At 46.7% G+C, this 21,111-nt stretch overlaps 1 protein-coding gene across 1 annotated transcript in view; it reads right to left on the bottom strand.

Moving 5' to 3' along the window:
• The window catches only part of MIER1 (MIER1 transcriptional regulator), a 34,150-nt gene extending 13,301 nt beyond the window's left edge, over positions 1 to 20,849 (bottom strand). Inside the window, exons 1-4 of the mRNA XM_058808971.1 lie at positions 20,626 to 20,849; positions 9,480 to 9,504; positions 8,422 to 8,567; positions 3,116 to 3,283 (exon numbers count right to left, since the gene is read on the bottom strand). Coding sequence (XP_058664954.1) covers positions 3,116 to 3,283; positions 8,422 to 8,567; positions 9,480 to 9,504; positions 20,626 to 20,634 — 348 coding nt within the window. The 5' untranslated portion in view covers positions 20,635 to 20,849. The remainder of the gene's footprint in view (positions 1 to 3,115; positions 3,284 to 8,421; positions 8,568 to 9,479; positions 9,505 to 20,625) is intronic.
• Positions 20,850 to 21,111: the final 262 nt, after the last annotated feature.

The raw sequence follows: 21,111 nt of genomic DNA, 5'->3' as shown, positions 1-21,111 counted from the left end.
CGAATTTTCAATAAAAAAGGGAGAGATTTAGATGGAAATAGTACCTGCCATAAAAATCCAAGTTAATTAGGTGGTTCAACCCCACAGGAAGAACAGGCTTGGCTCAGTACATTGACACAAGATCAAAAATAAGAATAAATTCCTTAATTAGAATAAATTCCTTTATTAGTAACATTTTAATGCCTGAACATACTCTGAGGTTGTTTTTAAGCAGATCAATAGAACAGCCAGACTGTCACAAATCTGAAATATGGACCCAAATGAAATGTGAATCTTTGCTTTTTTTAAATCCTCGTGGTTTTTATTGAATTTAATTTCAATGAAATTTTACTTTGCTCTTTAAAATCCTTTCTCATGAATTTTCAATAAAAAAAGAGAGGGATTTAGATGGAAATGGTACCTGCCATAAAAATCCATGTGAATTGAGTGGTTCAACCCCACAGGAAGAACAGGCTTGGCTCAGTACATTGAGACAAGACCAAAAATAGGAATAAATTCCTTTATTAGTAACATTTTAATATATGAACATATTCTGAGCTTGTTTTTAAGGAGATCAATGCCAGACTGTAACAAATCAGAAATATGGACCCAAAGGAAATCTGAATCTTTGCTTTTTTTAAATCCTCGTGGTTTTTATTGAATTTTATTTAATTTGAAAATTTTACTTTGGTCTTTAAAATCCTTTCTCATGAATTTTCAATAAAAAAAGTGAGGGATTTAGATGGAAATGGTACCTGCCATAAAAATCCATGTGAATTGAGCGGTTCAACCCCACAGGAAGCACAGGGTTGGCTCGGTACATTAAGCCAAAATCCGAATAAATTCCTTTATTTGCAGACGAACCACCACAACTACAGGAATTATTACAAGCAGAGAAAATGAAAATTATAAATATTGTTTTAAAATTATTTTTTGGTGCTCCCAAGCCTGCTGCTGTACACGTGGTGCTCTGTGCTGGCCACCCAGGGGCTGTGGGGAGCACCATGGCCAGCACACAGGGCCGTGCACTCCAGCAGAGCCCTGTCACATGTGCAGCTCAGAGCAGATTAAAAATAGCAGCCAGTGAGGGCAGGGAGGGAAACGGGCTGGGAGAGCTGAGAGGAGAGAGCTCAGTGATGCCACAGCGCTCCACCCCCACAGCCTGCAGCGCCCCGAGCTCAGAGCCTGCACAGCCAGGGAGCAAACACAGCTGGGATGGGCTGGGGGGGCTGGGATGGGATGGGCTGGGATGGGATGGACTGGGATGGACTGGGCTGGGATGGACTGGGGGGGCTGGGCTGGGATGGACTGGGGGGGCTGGGATGGGATGGACTGGGATGGGATGGACTGGGATGGGATGGACTGGGATGGGATGGACTGGGATGGGATGGACTGGGGGGGCTGGGATGGGATGGACTGGGGGGGCTGGGATGGACTGGGATGGGATGGACTGGGGGGGCTGGGATGGACCTGATCCTAGGGCTGGGATGGACTGGGAGGGCTGCTCCCAGGGCCAGGATGGACTGGGATGGACTGGGATGGACTGGGATGGACTGGTGTAAACTGGGCTGGGACTGGGGGTGTCTGCTCCCAGTGCAGGGCTGGGATGTGCTGGGCTGAACTGATGTGAACTGGGATGGACTGGGAGGGACTGATCCCAGTGCTGGGCTGAACTGGTGTGAACTGGGCTGGAAGTGGGGGATCCTTGCTCCCAGTGCAGGGCTGAACTGGTGTGAGCTGGGCCAGAGCTGCTGAGGGCAGAGTGCCAGCCCTGCACTGTCCCTGTGGAGAGGGGCCCTGCAGAGGACAGGACAGGGGTGGCTCCTGTGTGGGACACAGGGACAGCACAGGCAGGGCCCTCCTTCCATCAGCTGCTGGGAGCCCTGAGGACAGCCAGGATGGCATTTGTGCCAGCAGGGACTGAGCACTGAGGGCACAGCAGCGAGTGACCCTGCAGGAGCAGCACCAAGCTCAGCCAAATGAACATTTGGGCCTTAGTTTGATTCTGCACAGGGTGACTGAGGTTGGAGAAGCCCTCCAGGATCACCCAGCCCAAGCTGGGACCCATCCCCACCCTGCCAACAGCCCAGAGTGTCACATCCAAGGGTTCCCTGGACACTCCAGCCCCTTGCAAAGCCTGACCACCCTTTCCATGAGAAAATTCTCCTGAGAGAATTTTCCCTGACAGAATTCTCCCTGCAGCCTTCATGTTACATAAGTTTCTCCCCCTCCCCTGAACCTTTCCTAATCCAATCACACTCTGGATCTTCCTTTTGAACTGTTCAGCCCCCACAAAGAACAATCCTCTCCAGCACCTGTCAAGGCAGCTTGTAAATCCCAGCAACTTCAGCTCCTGACTCAGATGTACCATTCCTCATCCCTGGGTGCCATTCCAGGGTTCTCAAATAGGTGAAGGTACCAAAAACCCAGAATGGATCTCATTTAAGGCCACACTAGGAAATGAAACCTCCTCTAAGGCCTCAGCTTTTGTGTCACTGACAATTCCAAGGGGTATCTTAATGAAATACAGGATGCAGCAGCTGTGCCCGTGACAGGACTCTACATTCCAAGTAGAAAAATCTCTTTTTTAAAATCAGAAAAATATTTGAAGAGAACACAGAAAAAGAGTTTGAAAATGCTAAGCTCAAAACTAAACATTTGGCAAAGATACTTGAAGCATTAGGGTGAGTTAATTCAAGTACAACCAGGCTGGAAAAACACAATTTAAAAGGCTCAGGCTGGAAAACCTGCAGGATTTCCAAGAGCCAGAGCCACATTTAATCCAGCAGTTTGTGCAGTTTCAATAATCAGCTTTTCTACTCCAAGTGAGTGTTCAGCTGTATCCCTAAAGGTGTCTGCAGGCATTTAAAATGTCAGTGCTGAGGCTGAAGGACAATTCCCATCCCTCACATGATGCTGCATCCAGGGACTTTCAATTGCCTCTGCTTGGGATGAGAGAGATGGAATTAAGAGCAATTAAGAGAAATACAGATGGGTAATTAAGAGTAAACCTTATTAGTAAAGCAAGGTTTACGAAATCAACTCTATTACAAATTAGCTCTGCCATGACCTGGGACGCTGAGTAGCGCGGGTATGCAAATCACAAATTTACATATGCAAACGAGCACTCATTTACCTTGTTTTCCCCACTGCAGCCGCTGTTGTCATCGTTATCGACATCATCATCGTCTTCTCCCTCCTCCTCCTCCTCTTCTTCCTCCTCCTCCTCCTCCTCCTCCTGCAGGGGCACGGTGCCATCGTAGCCGTAGCGGCTCAGCAGCTCCTGGATGGGCATGTCACTCTCCTGGGAAGCCCACCAGAAACTGGCATTAACTGCGACATCCCACAGGAACTGCTCCATGGCACCAAGGTTCTCACCACAGCTCGGGGAGCGGGGCACTCACACCCACAATGGCCACTATGGACTGGCAAAATTAACAGGAAGTTTGGGCTCCTAAGGAAAATGTGGGGTTTCTGTGTGGGATGACTTATTTCCCAATCCTTAATTTATTTCCAGCGGACCTCCACCTCAACACAATGGGCATGTCACTCTCCTGAGCAAATTTCAACCAAAACCTGGGAATTAACAGGGATATTTCACAGGAATTGCTCTGCAGCATCAAGGTTCTCACCAAAGCACAGGGATCAGAATGGTCACTAGAACTACACCCAGATTGGTCACTATGGACTGGCAAAACTGGAATTTTGGGCTCTTAAGGAAAATGTGGGAGGCTTTTTCTGCAGGATAATTTATTTCCTAAGCCCTGACTTATTTGCAGCAGACCTCCCACCCCAACAGGATCTCCTGGATGGGCATGTCACTTTCCTGGGGAAAATCCCAACAAAAACTGGGAATTAACAGGGATATCCCACAGGAATTGCTCTGCAGCATCAAGATTCTCACCAAACTACAGGAATCACTAACACCCACACCAAGAATGGCCATCCCAAAAGGAATTCCTTTTGGAATGGACTGGCAAAATTGGAAGTTTGGGCTCCTGATAAAAATGTGGGGTTTTTGTGGATATTTCTGGGATATTTCCACAGGGATTAACTGGGATATTTCCTTGATGGATTGATAAAATAGGAAGATTGGGCTCTTAAGGAAAATGTGGGGTTTCTGTGTGGGATTATTTATTTCCCAATCCTTGATTTATTTCTAGCAGACCTCCCACCCCAACAGGATCTCCTGGATGGGCATGTCACTTTCCTGGGCAAAATTCAAACAAAACCTGGGAATTAACAGGGATATCCCACAGGAATTGCTCTGCAGCATCAAGATTCTCACCAAACTACAGGAATCACTAACACCCCCACCAAGAATGGCCATTCCAAAAGGAATTCCTTCCCCAGCTGGAAACAAACCTGCTAAACCTTAAAAAAATTTATTTAAACATCATGAAAAAGCTGGTCTGCTCTGAGGAGACATTTCAATTTGTACTGTCAGGTCTCAAACTAATTCAAGTACAACAAAGGCTCCCAAACTCTCACCTTTATTAATAAAAATTACTAATACATACTACTAATAAATACTTTTAATTAAATTTTGTTAATAAATAGTATTAGTAAAAATTGCTGGCTCTGCTAATTAATTTCTTTATTACTTTTAATCCTCAGTGTCCAGCCTCTCTCCATAAGTGAGATTTTTCAGAGCAGAAATTTTGAGGAATCATTTAAAAATTCTCTCTCAAAGCATCAAATCCTTTGTTTATTATTTGGAATTGTGTGCTTGCTCTAAATAGTTTTTTCCTAGTATCTAATGCACATGTTGGCTGATAATCAGATATTTTTAGTTATTGGCTGACCTTAGACTTCCTATCCTAAGGGCCTGCACTGATCTAATTTCTGGAAACATCCCAATAATCCTAATGACAAAGTGGAGCTGGTTGTGCTCTGTAAAAACAAGAGTGACAGGGCTTATCAGCACTTCTTATCCGCATTATTTTATTTTATTTTATTTTATTTTATTTTATTTTATTTTATTTTATTTTATTTTATTTTATTTTATTTTATTTTATTTTTTACTGAACTGAGCCATTCTAGATCTTATTCCCCTACTCTCTGGTTGAGCTTTACACCCAGCCATACAATTAAATGGTTTTTGGTCCCCACAGTGTCACTTGATGGGGAATAAATATTTTACTGACACAGACAACATGAAAGGCCTGTGCTCTTAATTAAATCTGGCAGCAGAGCCAGCAGAAAAATCATACTGGAATCATCCAAATGTTCTCCAGGACATTTTGGAAAGGAATATCCTGGCTTTAAGCACTCCCATCCCACAGAGCTGAGAATTAGAAATGAAAAATTGGAATTTGCATTTTTTTTGGGAATTATGGAACAGGGATATCACTGACCCTGTGTTACCCAGCAAAGGGGGTTTGTATTTATAATGTTTTTCTATATTTATAATGTTTTCTCAGGTTAAGCCTCTTAACTTCAAATAGTCCATTGCAATTCCAAGAGCTCCAGGGACCAGCAATTCCCCAAGAGAAAACAAAAACTGGGATTTCTTCATCGCTTCAGGGTATTGCAAAATGGAAAAGGTGAAAACAATGAATGTATTTAATTATTATTTACCCACAGCTAGAGGCAACCACTGGCTATGAGGGGATAAACTGAAGGGCTGTAATGTGGTGAGAGAGTTACATGAAATATGAAGGGAAAAAAGCCAATTTTCAGTTTAAACCCCACATGAGAGACATGTGGAGCTCCACTCCTCATTTAATCTACATGAAGCACATTTGGATTCACCAACTATTTATTTATCTTTATGTTTTCCATTCAGTATCAACCTGGAAATTAGCAGATTAAAAAAAAAAGATAATTTCCACTGGAAATATAGATTAAATGGAGTAAATTAATTTCAAGTCCTATTGGCAGAATCACTTAAGCTAAATAGGATTTGTACAGCAAATATTCATTAGTGAATCATTAATGATCTGTTCTGGGGGCCAACAAGGCCACAGACAGGATCTAAATTACTCTGCATTTATAATGAACCCACTTGGTAATTTAAGAATATTATTCCTGCCTGAGAAATAATTGAAGACAATACAGAAGTGACAGCAGAACCAGGAAGAAATTAGCATTTACACTGGAAATATTGATTAAATGCACCAAATTAATTTAAAGTGCTATTGGCATAATCATTCATGCTTAAATAGGGTTTGGACATCATTTCCTCTGCATCTTCCTTTAAATGAGGCTATTCCTAAGTGCTCCACTAGTTGACAGATATCTGTATCAAAATGCACAAGAAATGTGAATTATGAGAGGTTTTGTTTTAAAATAAGAACCTACAAGCACTACTCTGGTGCAGCTGGAATACACAAGTTTAGTCAGATGATATTTTAATTTATATTAGTTCCAAAATTCACATCCTATAGATGCAAAAAACAACTAACCAAGCACATTATAAATATTTATGTACCATTTATTTCCCCCAAGTCTTGGTAAATTTATTCAGCCTTTCCCTCTCTTCATTATTTATTTATTAATTTTTTTAAATTCCTGCATGTTTTGTGGGTGTGGTTTGGGATCTGTTCCAGATTGCAAGGCAAGATGTATTGTGTATGTCAGTTGTCTTTTGTCAAGTGGCAAGTTTGCCTTATCTCTCTGAGTGACCACAATCACTCCTCCCTCAGGGGAGATATCTGCTGATAACAGCTATTGAATGTCACTGCATGGCTGATAAGAGCTACAGCATCCCACTGGGAGATGTGAGCCCAGAGGGAGGAGCCAAGCATTGCTACCTGGATATAATCTGGAGATCCTGGAAACACCAGCCAAGCATTCCTACCTGGATATAATCTGGAGATCCTGGAAACACCAGCCAAGCATTCCTACCTGGATATAATCTGGAGATCCTGGAAACACCAGCCAAGCATTCCTACCTGGATATAATCTGGAGATTCTGGAACACCAGCCAAGCATTCCTACCTGGATATAATCTGGAGATCCTGGAAACACCAGCCAAGCATTCCTACCTGGATATAATCTGGAGATTCTGGAACACCAGCCAAGCATTCCTGCCTGGATATAATCTGGAGATTCTGGAACACCAGCCAAGCATTCCTACCTGGATATAATCTGGAGATTCTGGAACACCAGCCAAGCATTCCTACCTGGATATAATCTGGAGATTCTGGAACACCAGCCAAGCATTCCTGCCTGGATAGAATCTGGAGATTCTGGAACACCAGCCAAGCATTCCTACCTGGATATAATCTGGAGATCCTGGAAACACCAGCCAAGCATTCCTGCCTGGATAGAATCTGGAGATTCTGGAACACCAGCCAAGCATTCCTACCTGGATATAATCTGGAGATTCTGGAACACCAGCCAAGCATTCCTACCTGGATATAATCTGGAGATCCTGGAAACACCAGCCAAGCATTCCTACCTGGATATAATCTGGAGATTCTGGAACACCAGCCAAGCATTCCTACCTGGATATAATCTGGAGATCCTGGAAACACCAGCCAAGCATTCCTACCTGGATATAATCTGGAGATTCTGGAACACCAGCCAAGCATTCCTGCCTGGATATAATCTGGAGATTCTGGAACACCAGCCAAGCATTCCTACCTGGATATAATCTGGAGATTCTGGAACACCAGCCAAGCATTCCTACCTGGATATAATCTGGAGATTCTGGAACACCAGCCAAGCATTCCTGCCTGGATAGAATCTGGAGATTCTGGAACACCAGCCAAGCATTCCTACCTGGATATAATCTGGAGATCCTGGAAACACCAGCCAAGCATTCCTGCCTGGATAGAATCTGGAGATTCTGGAACACCAGCCAAGCATTCCTACCTGGATATAATCTGGAGATTCTGGAACACCAGCCAAGCATTCCTACCTGGATAGAATCTGGAGATTCTGGAACACCAGCACGGTTTCTGCACTGGATTTCCCAGAGCAACAGCAGCTGCCTCTTCCCCTGGATCTTCCACCCTTCTACTGGGAACCACCCCTGACACTGCAGGAGGGCTGAGCCACAATTCCAATGGGATTCTCCAGGATCCCTGCTCCAACAGAACCACCCCTGACACTGCAGGAGGGCTGAGCCACAATTCCAATGGGATTCTCCAGGATCCCTGCTCCAACAGAACCACCCCTGACACTGCAGGAGGGCTGAGCCACAATTCCAATGGCACTGCTGCCAACAGGCTGCCCCACAGGGTGACAGGTTGGGTTCTGACTCTGGCAGTGTTGTTTTAGTGTACTGCATTGTTTTTGTTATCCTTTTATTTCCTTCCCTGTTACAGAACTGTTATTTTCTGCTCCCATACTTTTTGCCTGAGAGCCCCTTCATGTAAAATTCATAGCAATTTGGAGTGGGGGGTTTACATTCTCCATTTCAGGGGAGGCTCCTGCCCTCCCTAGCAGACTCCTGTCTTTCCAGACCCAGACAGGCTCCTGGAGGCCACCTACCCTGTTGAGATCCTCGATTTCAGACCTGAAGTTTGTCTCCCCTTCCATCATCTCCTCCTCCTCTAGTGTGCGCTCGTCGTCGAAGTCGTGCACCAGCATGTCAGCCGAGGGGTCGAACTCATGGTCATCAGAGGCTGCTGATCCTCCTGGGAACATTCCAGAAACAGCTCAACTCCAGCAGCCTGCAGCTCTGCTGGCCTTCAGCTGTGTCTGCAAGGGAGGCTCCAAGCAGAGCTGTGAGCAGGAATTCCAGTTATGGCTCCTCTGACTCTGCCCAGGGAAATTCCCCTTGTGGGGAGATCCTGGCAGGAAGGAGCAGGAACCTCCTGCACAGCCCGTCTGGGAAATTCTATCTGGGAGCATTTCAGCCTAAATAATCACAAACCTGCCTCCACTGAGCTCTACAGAGTCAAAAACTCACCATCAAAAACTCACAAATAAAACCAAATAAAAATCAACAAATAAAAACTCAAAAACCAACTCACAAATAAAACCTTGCAAATAAAAGCTAACTCACAATTAAAAACTCAGCAAATACAAATTTATCAAATAAAACCAAATAAAAACTCACAAATAAAAACAAATAAAAAACTCACAACTAAAAACTCAGCAAGTAAAACAGAAAAAAACTCACAAAATTCTCCCTTAATCCCAGCCCCGCTCATATTTACCCCCTTTTCTCCTGATTTTAATCCCAACCCTGCTAATCTTCTCTCCTGAATTTTAATCCCAGTCCTACTCATATTTTCCCCCTTTTCTCCTGATCTTTAATCCCAATTCCACTCATATTTTCCCCCTTTTCTGATTTTTAATCCCAACCCTGCTCATATTTTCTCCCTTTTTTCCCTGGACAATTTAAATTCCATTTTCCAAGCTTTGCCTTCACACTGAGGGTGTGACAGGGAGGAGTGACTCTAAGATTTAATTATGAAGCACTTAATTATTTCTCTGAAAGAAATAAAATCTCAGGAGAAAACAACAATCCAGCTGAAGGAACTCCTGGAAAGTTTTCCACCCATAGGATGCCCAAACCCTTGGAAATTATTAAAAATATTTACCTGGGCTTGAAGACTCAACAGAAGGCTAAAAAAAAAAGAAAAGAAAGGAAATTATTTTTGCTATGTTGAACCTGTGTAAATAAAATTATTTAGCTGATAGAGAACAACTCGCTGCAGAAAAATAGATTTATAAATAATAAAATTTAAAATAAATTTATAAATATTATAAATAAATGTATATAAATAATAATTAAATTGATAAATAAATTAATACATTTATAAATAAAATTATTTACCAAGGTAAATAATACTTTCACTTTAGCTGTGATTGAACTCCAGGTATAAATCCCCTTTTCCACAACCCAGGGATATCCCAGATTCCACTGCCAGTGAGTCTCAGTTTAAGAGGAATTACTAAGGAATTATTTAATTATAATTCAATAAATTAAGAGGAAGCTGAGCACAAATTCCCTGTTCTCCTTCAATTCAGGGACACACTTTTTAAAGGAATCCCAAACCATAATAAGAACGCCTTACAGAATAAAGGAAAAAACCAATTTAATCTGAATCTCTAACTCAGATGTAAGGAAAAAACAAAACATATTATTTTTGAGATAAAGAAAATGATTCCCTAATAATCCAGGTAGCAGAGCCCCTCTCTGGCCCAGAATTTGGTACCCTGGTCTTTACAACCTCCACAAACATATTCTCCCACAAAATCCTGCTTTCCTTGTGCCAGTCTTGAACCCCTGGGGGGAAATTTGGATGTCAGCCATTCAAAGCTCATTTGTTTGGATAATTCAAGCAAATGCTCCCACTCTTTTCAGGCACACAGTAATGAAATGTTTATTTCCAAGGCAGGAAAACTGAATTTTCCCCGTGGTGCTCCTGCCACCTCCTGCAAACTCAGATATTGCTTGGCACCGTGGATTTTGTTACATTAATTAATGTATAAGGCTGTCCTCAAGGGAAAACTTGGATTTTCTGAAGGGTTTTCCTTCCACTTGCCTCCTCAACTCAGCCTAGTGATGCAGCAAAGCAAAATTAAAACTGAAAAAATTCTGTCTGATTTGAAGTTTTTTATATCAAAAGTTCCGCAAAGAGAGAAGAGACCTTCTTATGGAATAATTTCCCTTACACGTCTGCCTCCCTTTTGTGGGAGTCCCCAGTGTATAAATGAACTCCAAAATTGTCCAGAATCAGGAAAATGCAGAATATAAACACTGAATTCCCTGCCAGCATCCCATCCATCCATCCATCCCCGTGTCTCCTTGTCCCCCTCTCCAGCTCTCCTGAGGCCGCCCAGGATTCCCAGAGAAATTCACATTAATGGGGAAACCCCACAAATGTTTTGCAGATGGTTGCACAACATCAGGGGAAGTTTTGCTAATCACTACACCCAAAAAAGTCTTTATTTGCAAAGATTATCTTAACAAATTCCACAGTCCAGCACTCCTGATCTGGAGCTGAATATCAGCATCAGCAACCTGGACTGGTCTTTATTTGGTGATTTGTTTGTCTGATGAACCTGCATAATTAATAGAATGCAATACATGATCATTAACACAAATTAACAAAGTCTTACTGAGTTTGCAGCAATCTTTGGTTGGAAACTGTGAGAAATGAATTTGCAGAGAAATCTTAAAGTGTGACCCAACTATTTCTTAGTTGCAATACACTCTAAACATTTCTTAACCTATCAACTTTCATAACAGTATGTTAAAAATACCTTAAAACCAATAATCTGAAATGACCCCTCATAAATCCTACTATAATCCACCTTTCATAATTCTATTTCTCCAAAATATCTCATCTTTTTTACAAAACCACTCTTTAAAAGTTGTTTCTAATTCCATTTCTCTCTCAGCAATTTCTATCCTATTCCATTTCTAAATCAACATTTCTTATCTCAACATTTACATAGAAATCCACACTATGTGAACCTTCTGTCAGGCTTTAACATTTCTCTACTAATCCATTTCCCAGAGGAAACCAAATGAATTCAATCTTCCCAGACCAGGAGGGAAGCCACAGAGAGCCTCCCCTTTTCCTCCTGGAATGGGCTGGAATCAGCACCTGCAGGTGTCCCAAACCTGGTGGCACTTGGGGACATGGACTCATGGCATGGATTCCATGGTCTTTTCCAACCTTAATTGCAGGATGAAAAATTATTCCAGCAATGACTCTGCCCTCCAAGGAACAGAGCTGGATTCAAAGGCCTGAGGAGAATTTATTCTGAGGGATAAAATATTTTCCTTAGGAAACAACCAATTCTGCAAATACCATCTTAGAACTGCTCTGGAATTAAATTATTAAAGCTTTAGCTGTGATCTAACTCCAGGTAAAAATCTCCCTTTCCACAGCCCAGGGATATCCCAGACTCCACTGCCAGTGAGTCCCAGTCCAAGAGAAATTATTCCAGTTTGAAGCTGAGCACAAATTCCTGTTCTCCTTCAATTCAGGGACACACTTTTTAAAGGAATCCCAAACCACAATGAGAATTCCTTGTGGAATGAGGGAAAAGCCATTAAAATGTGTTGTTATTGGGAGCCTCTTACACAAATTGACACTCACTTTGCCAAAAAACCTCTTTCCAAAAGGTTCCCTGCCTCCCTGGATAATTTTGGCTGTAACAAAGGAGTGCTGAGGAGGTCTCAGCTGCAAAGCAGGTTATGGGTTTATCACTGATTTGGTGACGATCCATGGGGAATTCTGGCTGCTCCATGCCCAAGGGGCTGACCCAGCTCAGCTCCAGCCTGGGCAGGGAAGTTCTGGGACAGGACTCAATGCAGAAGGAAGAACAGGACACAAAGCGGGGATCAGGGGAGTTCAGGGAGCTGTGGCTCCCAAAAGCAGCCTCTGGCTCCCTGCCCCTTCTCCCAGGCTTTGCCAGTGACACCTGCCCTGCCCGTGCACTCTCCTGTCTGCATTCCTGGCTTTCCAGCCTGGGACGAGCTGCCAATCATTTCCTGCTTCTATTTCCAGCCCTGAGCAGTGTCACACTCCTGCTCATCTTTATTAATGCCCAGCTGCAGCCAGGAGCAGCCCTGACCTCTGGCACCACTCCAGTGCCAGCTGTGCCAGCCCATCCCCAAGGTGACTGGCACCACTTCTCCAGCCTCTCCCTGACTCTGGCCTCTGTGAGTGCCAGCTGGGCTGCAAACACCAGTCTGGGGCTGGACACGTGGAAAGGAGAGCTGGAAAACCCTGCAGTGCCAGGCTGGCAGCACAGAGGGTGAGGGAACAGCCTCTGGTTGCAGAGCTGCCCCAAGACAAGGGCTGGTCAGTCCCATGCCCTGCCTCCAAGGGATGGTGGCTCTGGCCAGGGCACAACAGATGGCTTTGGGGGCATTTAGTGATGACAATTTCCTGGCACTGCTGAGGGCCGCATCCCAGATCCACATTCCTAAGGATGGCACGGCCATGGGACAGGAATTCTGGGAAAAGGCAACAGGAATTCTATCACAGAAGAACTGATAGGATTCTTGTTCTTCAGTGATCTTCATTTCCTGCCCAGCCATTCCCAGGGAAGCACAGAGCACTTTTTGCCTCAAGGGCACTCATGGGAACAAGGAGCTGCCACCTATCAAAGGATATTGGGATCCAAGGCCCAGGAGAGAAAAATACAAGAAAAATCAGGGATAGTGACCATCCACAGGCAATGCACACTGCAATTGTTCTGGAAGTGCACCATCAGCAAAGGTAACAGTGAGCAGCCTGCTGTGAGCCCAAAGGAATGAAAATCACCCAGGAACTCCTAACTCATGGACACTGAGCAGATCTCCAGTGGGCAAGGACTCCTGCTGCAGGGATACACCGAGGAACTCCCCTGTTAATGCTCCAGAGCAGCCTGGAGGGAGCCCAGCTCTGGGGGCTGCAGGAACAAACCCCAGGCAAAGAGGGGAAGGACAGACACTGAGCCCCAAAGCACCAGCACTGCTGAGTGCCACTGCTTGATTCCAGGGTATTTTCAGGGATCCCAGGAAAGACAGGACTTCCCAAGGTGAGGGACACTGGCAGCAACAACCTGCCAGATCACATCCAGTGCATTCCCAGGATGTATCCAACAGGATATGGGATGGATGGGATAGATCCCATCCAACACATTCCTCAGGGTGTGGATATGAGATAGATGGGACAGATCCCATCCAATCCATTCCCTGGATATGGGATAGATGGGACAGATCCCATCCAATCCATTCCTCAGGGTGTGGATATGAGATAGATGGGACAGATCCCATCCAATCCATTCCCAGGATATGGGATAGATGGGACAGATCCCATCCAATCCATTCCCCAGGCATGGATACAGGATAGATGGATATGGGATAGGTGGACTGAAGCTGGCCAGTGTCCCTCAGACACCTGTGGCTGCCAAGAGGCGAAGGCAGCAGAGATGTGTCACACATGGGAACATGCCCAGCACTCCCCAGCACTGTGACAGTTCATTCAGCTCAGGAGGCAGCAGCCGTGCCCAGTTTATTCCAGGCAATTCCCAGGGCTGCAGGGGATGGCCAGGTCTGATTCCAGCACGTGGGATGCACTGGGATGCTCCAGAGGGATTTACTGGGATGCTCCAAGGGGAATGCACTGGGACACTCCAAGGGGGATGCACTGGGATGCTCCAAGGGGGATGCACTGGGATACTCCATGGGGGATGCACTGGGATACTCCAAGGAGGATGCACTGGGATGCTCTAGAGGGATTTATTGGGATACTCCAAGGGGGATGCACTGGGATACTCCATGGGGGATGCACTGGGATACTCCAGGGAGGATGCACTGGGATAGTCCAGGGGCATTTACTGGGATGCTCCAAGGGGGATGTACTGGGATACTCCAAATGGGATGCACTGGGACACTCCAGGGGGATTTATTGGGATGCTCCAAGGGGGATGCACTGGGATACTCCAGGGGGATTTATTGGGATACTCCAGGGGGATTTATTGGGATGCTCCAAGGGGGATGCACTGGGATGCTCCAAGGGGGATGCACTGGGATACTCCAGGGGGATTTATTGGGATACTCCAGGGGGATTTATTGGGATGCTCCAAGGGGGATGCACTGGGACACTCCAGGGGGATTTATTGGGATGCTCCAAGGGGGATGCACTGAGCTTTCTCTCCCCTACAGCAAAACCACCTGAACAGAAGGGACAGACACTGCACAGTTTCACTCCTACCCGCAAAACTCTTGTCTCTGCTAACACCTTTCACACTGTTTAACAGAACTGATTAATAATGAAACATCTTAAAGTTTGCAGAATAATCTGCAGTGTCTACAAGACAAATACACATCCTGTCCAAATTGACTCAGTTATCTTTAATAGCTCCTGAAGTGTTACATAAAACAGTTAAAAACTAGAATTAAATTATCCTTATATTGATAGCAATATGCCTGACAAGCCCATCAATTTGTTCAGGTCTTGAACTCTGCAACAGCAAAATATCCCAAAGTTAATAAACTCTCCTGTGAGCTGGGCCTGGAGAAAAGAACTGGGTAAAACAGGGAAAAACACCTTTTATTCCAGAGGGGATGTGTCCCTTTCCATAAGAGGAAGGCAACAGCCCCAGCCTGCCCCTCTCTGTGTGTTGTGTTGCAAATTAACTTGTGTTAATTTTTTTTTTAAAAGGTCACATTTTTATCTTGGGGAGAAAATAGCAACATTGAAGCAAGGAAAAAAAGAAAACCACTTCTGGTCCTCTTTTCCAGTCCTACATGTGAACATTTCCACAGCCCAAACTGCAGTGACATCCCTCAAATGGAAGCCTTTACACCCATGGATTTTCACTTTCTAAAATTCCTGTCCTTCCAGAAGACAAGGACCAACTGCAATGTTTGAAATCCCAGATCCCAAATGTGAACCTCACAGCCTTGCAGCTTCCACCTCAGCAAAGCTGTCCTGGCCATTTCCCTCTGAGACTTGACCCCTGTATCCAGAGGACTTTTCCCAATGTTTGTCTTTGGAAGTTTTCAAGACCAGGCTGGAGGCAGCCCTGAGGGCAGAGAAGGTCCCACCAGAGACCTCCTGAGCTGTGTCCCACCCCAAATCATCCCACAATGCTGAGCTCTGAGATTCCTGAGAGAGCTGTGCCTGTTCAGCCTGGAGAGGAGAGCTTAAACACACGCTGCCATGGCAGGGACCCCTCCCACTGTCCCAGGGTGTCCAACCTGGCCTTGGCACTGCAGGGATCCAGGGGCAGCCACAGCAAATCTGGGAATTCTATTCCAGGGCCTGCCCACTCTCACAGCCAGAATTCCTTCCCAATATCCACCCAAACCTACCCTCTTTCAGCTTCCAGCCATTCCCTGTGTCCTGCCCCTCCATCCCTGTCCCCAGCCCCTCTGCAGCTCTCCTGGAGCCCCTTCAGGCCCTGGCAGGGACAGGGCAGGGCAGAGAGGTGACAGGGACACCAGAGTGCCAGGCCAGCAGCTGATCCCCCTGCGCTGAAGGACTGGGCTCCATCCCAGCAGGAACCCCTGCCAGGGCAGCTCAGAGCTCTCCTGGTGCTGAGGCACACAAGGGACAGGGCACTGCAGGGTGCTGCCAGTGGCTTCTGCCCGAGGTGCCATCCAGAATCCAGGCAGGCATTTCCCAAGGGACTGGCCTCAGGGAAGTGCTGCTGCTCCAGGCTGAGGAATCTGAGGAGGGACAGGAGATGAATCCCCTGCAGCTTGCCCAGGAGAGCTTCCCATTCCAAGAGAATTCTGGAATCACAATCACAACTCCACCTGCCCTGCCTGAAGGACACGGTTCCACACTTCCCCATCTCCTATTCATTTTCACCTTAACTTCCTGTAATAATCTAAAATATTGTGCTAAGAAACCTGGGATTTTATGGAGTGATTGGATCCTGCTTTAGAATCCCAGAAGCAACCAGCCCCAGTCATATGCCAGGCAGCACAAGGAAACATTCCTATGGACAATTTGTGACGTGAATGGATTAGGAGGGAAATATTAATGCAGCCTGGGGCTTCTGGCCAGGAAAAGGCTCAAAAAGAAACAACTTTACAACAATTCCAGCCTCTGCCTAAATCCCTCTGCTGCATCAGGAAGGACTTGAAGTCCTGACTGGAAGCCCAAAACCATCAGTGTTTGATCACATGTGGAAAATATCCTCAAAACTCTTCTACTACGACAAAAGAACTCAAGGGCCACCCTCTTTTTAAGATTAGAAATGCAGAGTGCCACTCTATCCCTGCAATTCCCTTGAGGGGATCCAAGCAGTGCCTATAGCAACCACTTTGGGGTTTATTCCCTCACCAAGGAAGGGAAAATCCAGAATTCCCAGCTCTCCTTTAGGTTCACTGCTACCTCAGTGCAGCGTTCCACAAACACTGCTCAAAATGACAAAAAACCCTCCATTAGTTACAGCTAAGATCAAACCAGGAAAAACATGATTGACTGCTGTCAATGCCTGATTTTAATGGTGATTTAGATCAGTAGGAAAACTGGATTTAATCTATTTTAACCTTGTTCTGTATCCAGGAGCTCCTCAAAAACCCTGACTGTTCAAACAGCTCAATTAGCAAACACATCAGTGACTGTGTGAACTTCCTACTACACCTTAGTTCAACAAAAACACCAAGAAAGTGAAAAGGTTACTCAGAACAGTTAGCAGGTCACGTATTCCTTCAGCACTGAAGCTGTTCCAAAACAGAAATCAGAAAGTAATGCTCAAAGTATGAAAACAGAATTCAGTGACATTCCCAAAGTTTAAAATTCTTCAGCTGAAAGAAGCAGAACGTTGAGGAAAAGGGGAATTTTTCCAGACAATAGGGATTTATAGATGACTTCTTAAAGCACACCATGTGAATAAACTGATTTTTTGGTTGAAAACAACAAAACTTTCAGAAATTTAAAAACATTGAAGTGCACTCAAAGAAATTAGGTTGAGACATTGAACTGTCCACTGACACCAGAGGAGAGCTCCTGCTCCTTCCCATCCTTTCCCAACACCATAAAATGCCAGTCCGGGTTTTTATCCCCTCAGAAATTCCCTCTGCAGAAGCAAAACTTCAGTTTTTATTTCAGCAAGTCAGAAAATTGAGGAACCTCAGACATTCTGTGTGAGAACCACACGGAGCTGCTCAGCTGCCTGCCGGAGCTTTGGGAGAAACAGGAATTATGTTCCAGCATCAGTCACGGGAAGGGAACCATGGAATCCCCTGGGTTGGAAAACATCTCCAAGCCCATCCATTCCAAGCACTGCCAAGGCCACCACTGCCATGTCCCCAGGTGCCACATCCACAGGGGCTGGAATCCCTGCAGGGATGGGCACTCAGCCCTGCCCTGGGCAGCCGTGCCAGGGCTGGGGAACCTTTCCACGAAGGAATTTCCCCAATATCCACCCTGAGCTGCCCGTGCCCAGCCCGGGGCCGTTCCCTCTGCTCCTGTCCCTGTTCCCAGCCCGATTTCCCTGGCCGTCCCCTCCTGGCAGGAGCTGTCCCCTGACCCTCCTGGGGACCTGCTGCTCCAGGGCTGCTCCTGCTGCCCCATTCCAGCTCCTGTGGGATCTCTCCCTGCCTGCCCTGAGGCTCTCAGCAAGATGGATCAGCCCACGGAAGCTCAGGGCCAGGACACAAAGGCAGCAGGAGGAGCAGGATCTCCCCTTTCAGGGCCTGTCAGACCCCTCAACCCAGAGCTAAACCAGCCTGCAGGTAATTCCAAGCTATGCCAGCCAAAAATCAGGGGTATTTAGTCCCCAGTGCTCCCACCTCACCACTGGCCACACATGGCCACCCTCTCTCCCACTCCTAATTCACTGAAGGACAACAAAAACCCCAAACCCCCCTCTGGTTCCCTTTATTTTTGCATGCTCAGTATCCTGGCAAGGATATCCTGCAGGAACCTGGCTGGTGCATCCCTTCATGGAACACAAGGAACAGCAGGAATTGGCACTTCTGGAAATGACAGCAGGTACTGAGCTGCCTCTGCTCCACACAAAAGCCTGACCCCAGCTCTTCCAGAGGGGATCAGAAGATCTCATTCTCTCACTTACATTTCACTCCACCACTATAAAGGCTGAATTTACAAAAACCATTCTCTTTCAGCTGCTAATCAAGCTTTTCAGCACCAACCTTTTCTTCTCAGGAGGCATTAAAATACTTATTTTGGAGAAAATCTGTGTGTATCAGCATTCCCTCCACCAAAACCACCCCGTAAGCAGCTTAATGCAGGATACTGGAACAGCCACAAAGCTTCAGCTGATCTTAAGTTAGAGATATTTTCTTTCCAGTTTATGTCTGGAACAAACTTCTGACATGTTGGAGTATGAGGAATCATGTAAAAGGATCCCTAACACAGGTTATTAATCCCAAATTTAATATATATTCAAAATATTTTTTTTTCTCTTTGTCTGTCCTGTATTCAAATCGCTTCTGCAAAAGTGAAGCAGCACTTTTGGTGAATTCTAGTTTCACTTTCTGGCCTCCAGCCCTGCTTTCTGAAGGGCCTTCCTGTGCAACCCAACAGTCCCAGAGCCACACTGGGACGGGAGGGGCTGTCCTGATCCTCTGCAACAGAGGTTCTAGGATGGCAAAGAGGGCAGGATGAGTTCCTGAGGGCAGGATGAGCTCTGCGCACCCCCAAACAGCAGCACAAGGTTGTAGGATGGCAAAGAGGGCAGGAACCATCGGCCTGCCACCTTGCCATCCACCCTTTGGTGATCTGCAGCTCCTCCAGGCCGTGGCTGCCACCAAAGCTACGTGGAAATGCCATGCTAAGGACAATTCCCGCTCTGCTCCCTGTGGATTTCCTAAATTCATGAAATCCTGGCACGCTTGGGGCTGGAAGGAGCCCTAAACACCATCTAGTTCCAGCTCTGCCAGGGGCAGGGACACAAACCGAGCTGGAAACTGTATCCAGGACCTTAAATCACTCCAGGTATCAATTTTTTAAATTATTACTGTTTCCCCATGAAGATGCAACAGTTGCCTGGGGATGAACTCACCCACAGGCTGACCAAACGCTGCCCCTGCCCCAAAAGAACAAGGAATTCACCTCCAAAAAGGCCAAGATGAAACCCCCCAGTGCAGTATTGGGACCTCAGCCACAGGAACCACATCCACAAGGGAAAAGCCACAGGTGGGCAGCCCCACATCCCGGTGGGACCTCCCTGCCCTGGGGCTGGGACAGCGAGCAGGGAGCGACCCCAGCTCAGCCCCACACGACACAGAGGGACTGCCACAGGAAACTGGGGTTAATTCACTAAAAAATGGACAAAAACTCCAGCCAAACATCCCCAATACTCTGATGGCCACAGCAAAGGCACCACTGTCTCTCCAGCTCTGTAGGAGTGGGTTTCAAACCCACATTTTTGGGATCAGACCTGTGATTCCCTCTGGAGATACAAAACCACCCAGGCAGGTTCTCAGAACTTCTAAGATTAGCTCAGGACGTGTTGTCCCAACAACAGGAAGAGTGCTCCATTAAAGGTTTCGTTTGGAAGGGAAAGAGAAAGCAATTTAAGGGGAAAACCCCATACATGCAGGAATTTCAAGGGGAGAAGCTCCATCTATAAAATCCAAAATCTGGACACTCTCAGCTCACCCTGGGAGCAACACCTGTCCCACAGGTTTTACTTTACCAAAGTATACTTTTCAAATTTCCATTTCCAACACATTTGTCGACACTGTCAGAGCAGCAAACAGCCCCGAGATTGGGATCTGGGGATAATTTAGGGAAAACTTCAGGGAATATCCATTCACCAGTCCCCTCCTGAAAGGCAAAGAGCTGATCCTATCGGGACGGGCCAATCCAACCCCAGCAACCCAGCCCTGCGATCAAGAGGCTTTTTTCCCATTTCCCCATTATTTCCCTATCATTATCATCTTACATCCCGCAACACAACTCCCATTATACCCAGCTAACCCCCCCATCCCCGCAAATCCTGGGAATTCCACCAGAAAGCTCTCCCGGGCTGCCTTTTAAGCAATTCCCCTTTGTTTTAGGGATTACAAAAAAGATATTTAAAGGAAATAAAGCGCTGGTTTAGCATACGCGGTCCTATAAGAACCGGGAGGCGCCGCGCTCGGTCCCGCCCGCTCCCCTCAGGCGCCTTCAGCCCCCGGGACGGCCCCGAACGGGAGCGGGCGGCTCCCTGAGGGGAGCGGGCGGGACCGCCGGTGCCCGCGGGCCTCCGCTCCCCGCAACAAACTTGCGGCGCCGCGCAACAAGTTCCCGGGCGGGCCCCCGACGCTCTCACCTCAGCCATGGTCGCTGGTATTCCCGGGCAGGGGTCACATCGCCGGCGAGCGCCGCCGGATCCCGGGGGGAGCGGCGGGAGCAGCGGGGACGGGACCGGGAGCGGCGGCGGGGCGGGAGGGGCGTGGCCACGTTACGCACGACGTCACCGCGCACCGCGGGAAGCGGGCAGGGCGCGTGCGGCAGCTGTCAGTCAGGGGAGGCCACGCCTATCCGCGCCTGTCAGTCAACGGGAGGACACGCCCACTAGTGTGTAATATAGCGCTGTTCAGCCTGTCAGTCAGGGCGGAGGACGCGCCCCCTTCCTGTCACTTGGGGGATTGGCCACGCCCTCGCCTGTCACGCAACGCACAGGCAAGGCTGAATCTGTCACTCAAAGTCTAAGGCCACCTCCTTACACGTCAATCAAAGCGCACACCGCTCCCCACCGCCTGCCACTCAGCGCACACGCCACGCCCCTCGTTTGTCACGACGCCACAGGCCCCGC

This window comes from Ammospiza caudacuta, chromosome 7, assembly GCF_027887145.1.
Source record: "Ammospiza caudacuta isolate bAmmCau1 chromosome 7, bAmmCau1.pri, whole genome shotgun sequence".
Classification (NCBI taxonomy): Eukaryota; Metazoa; Chordata; class Aves; order Passeriformes; family Passerellidae; genus Ammospiza; species Ammospiza caudacuta.
This window is presented reverse-complemented; position numbering and strand designations above follow the sequence as displayed.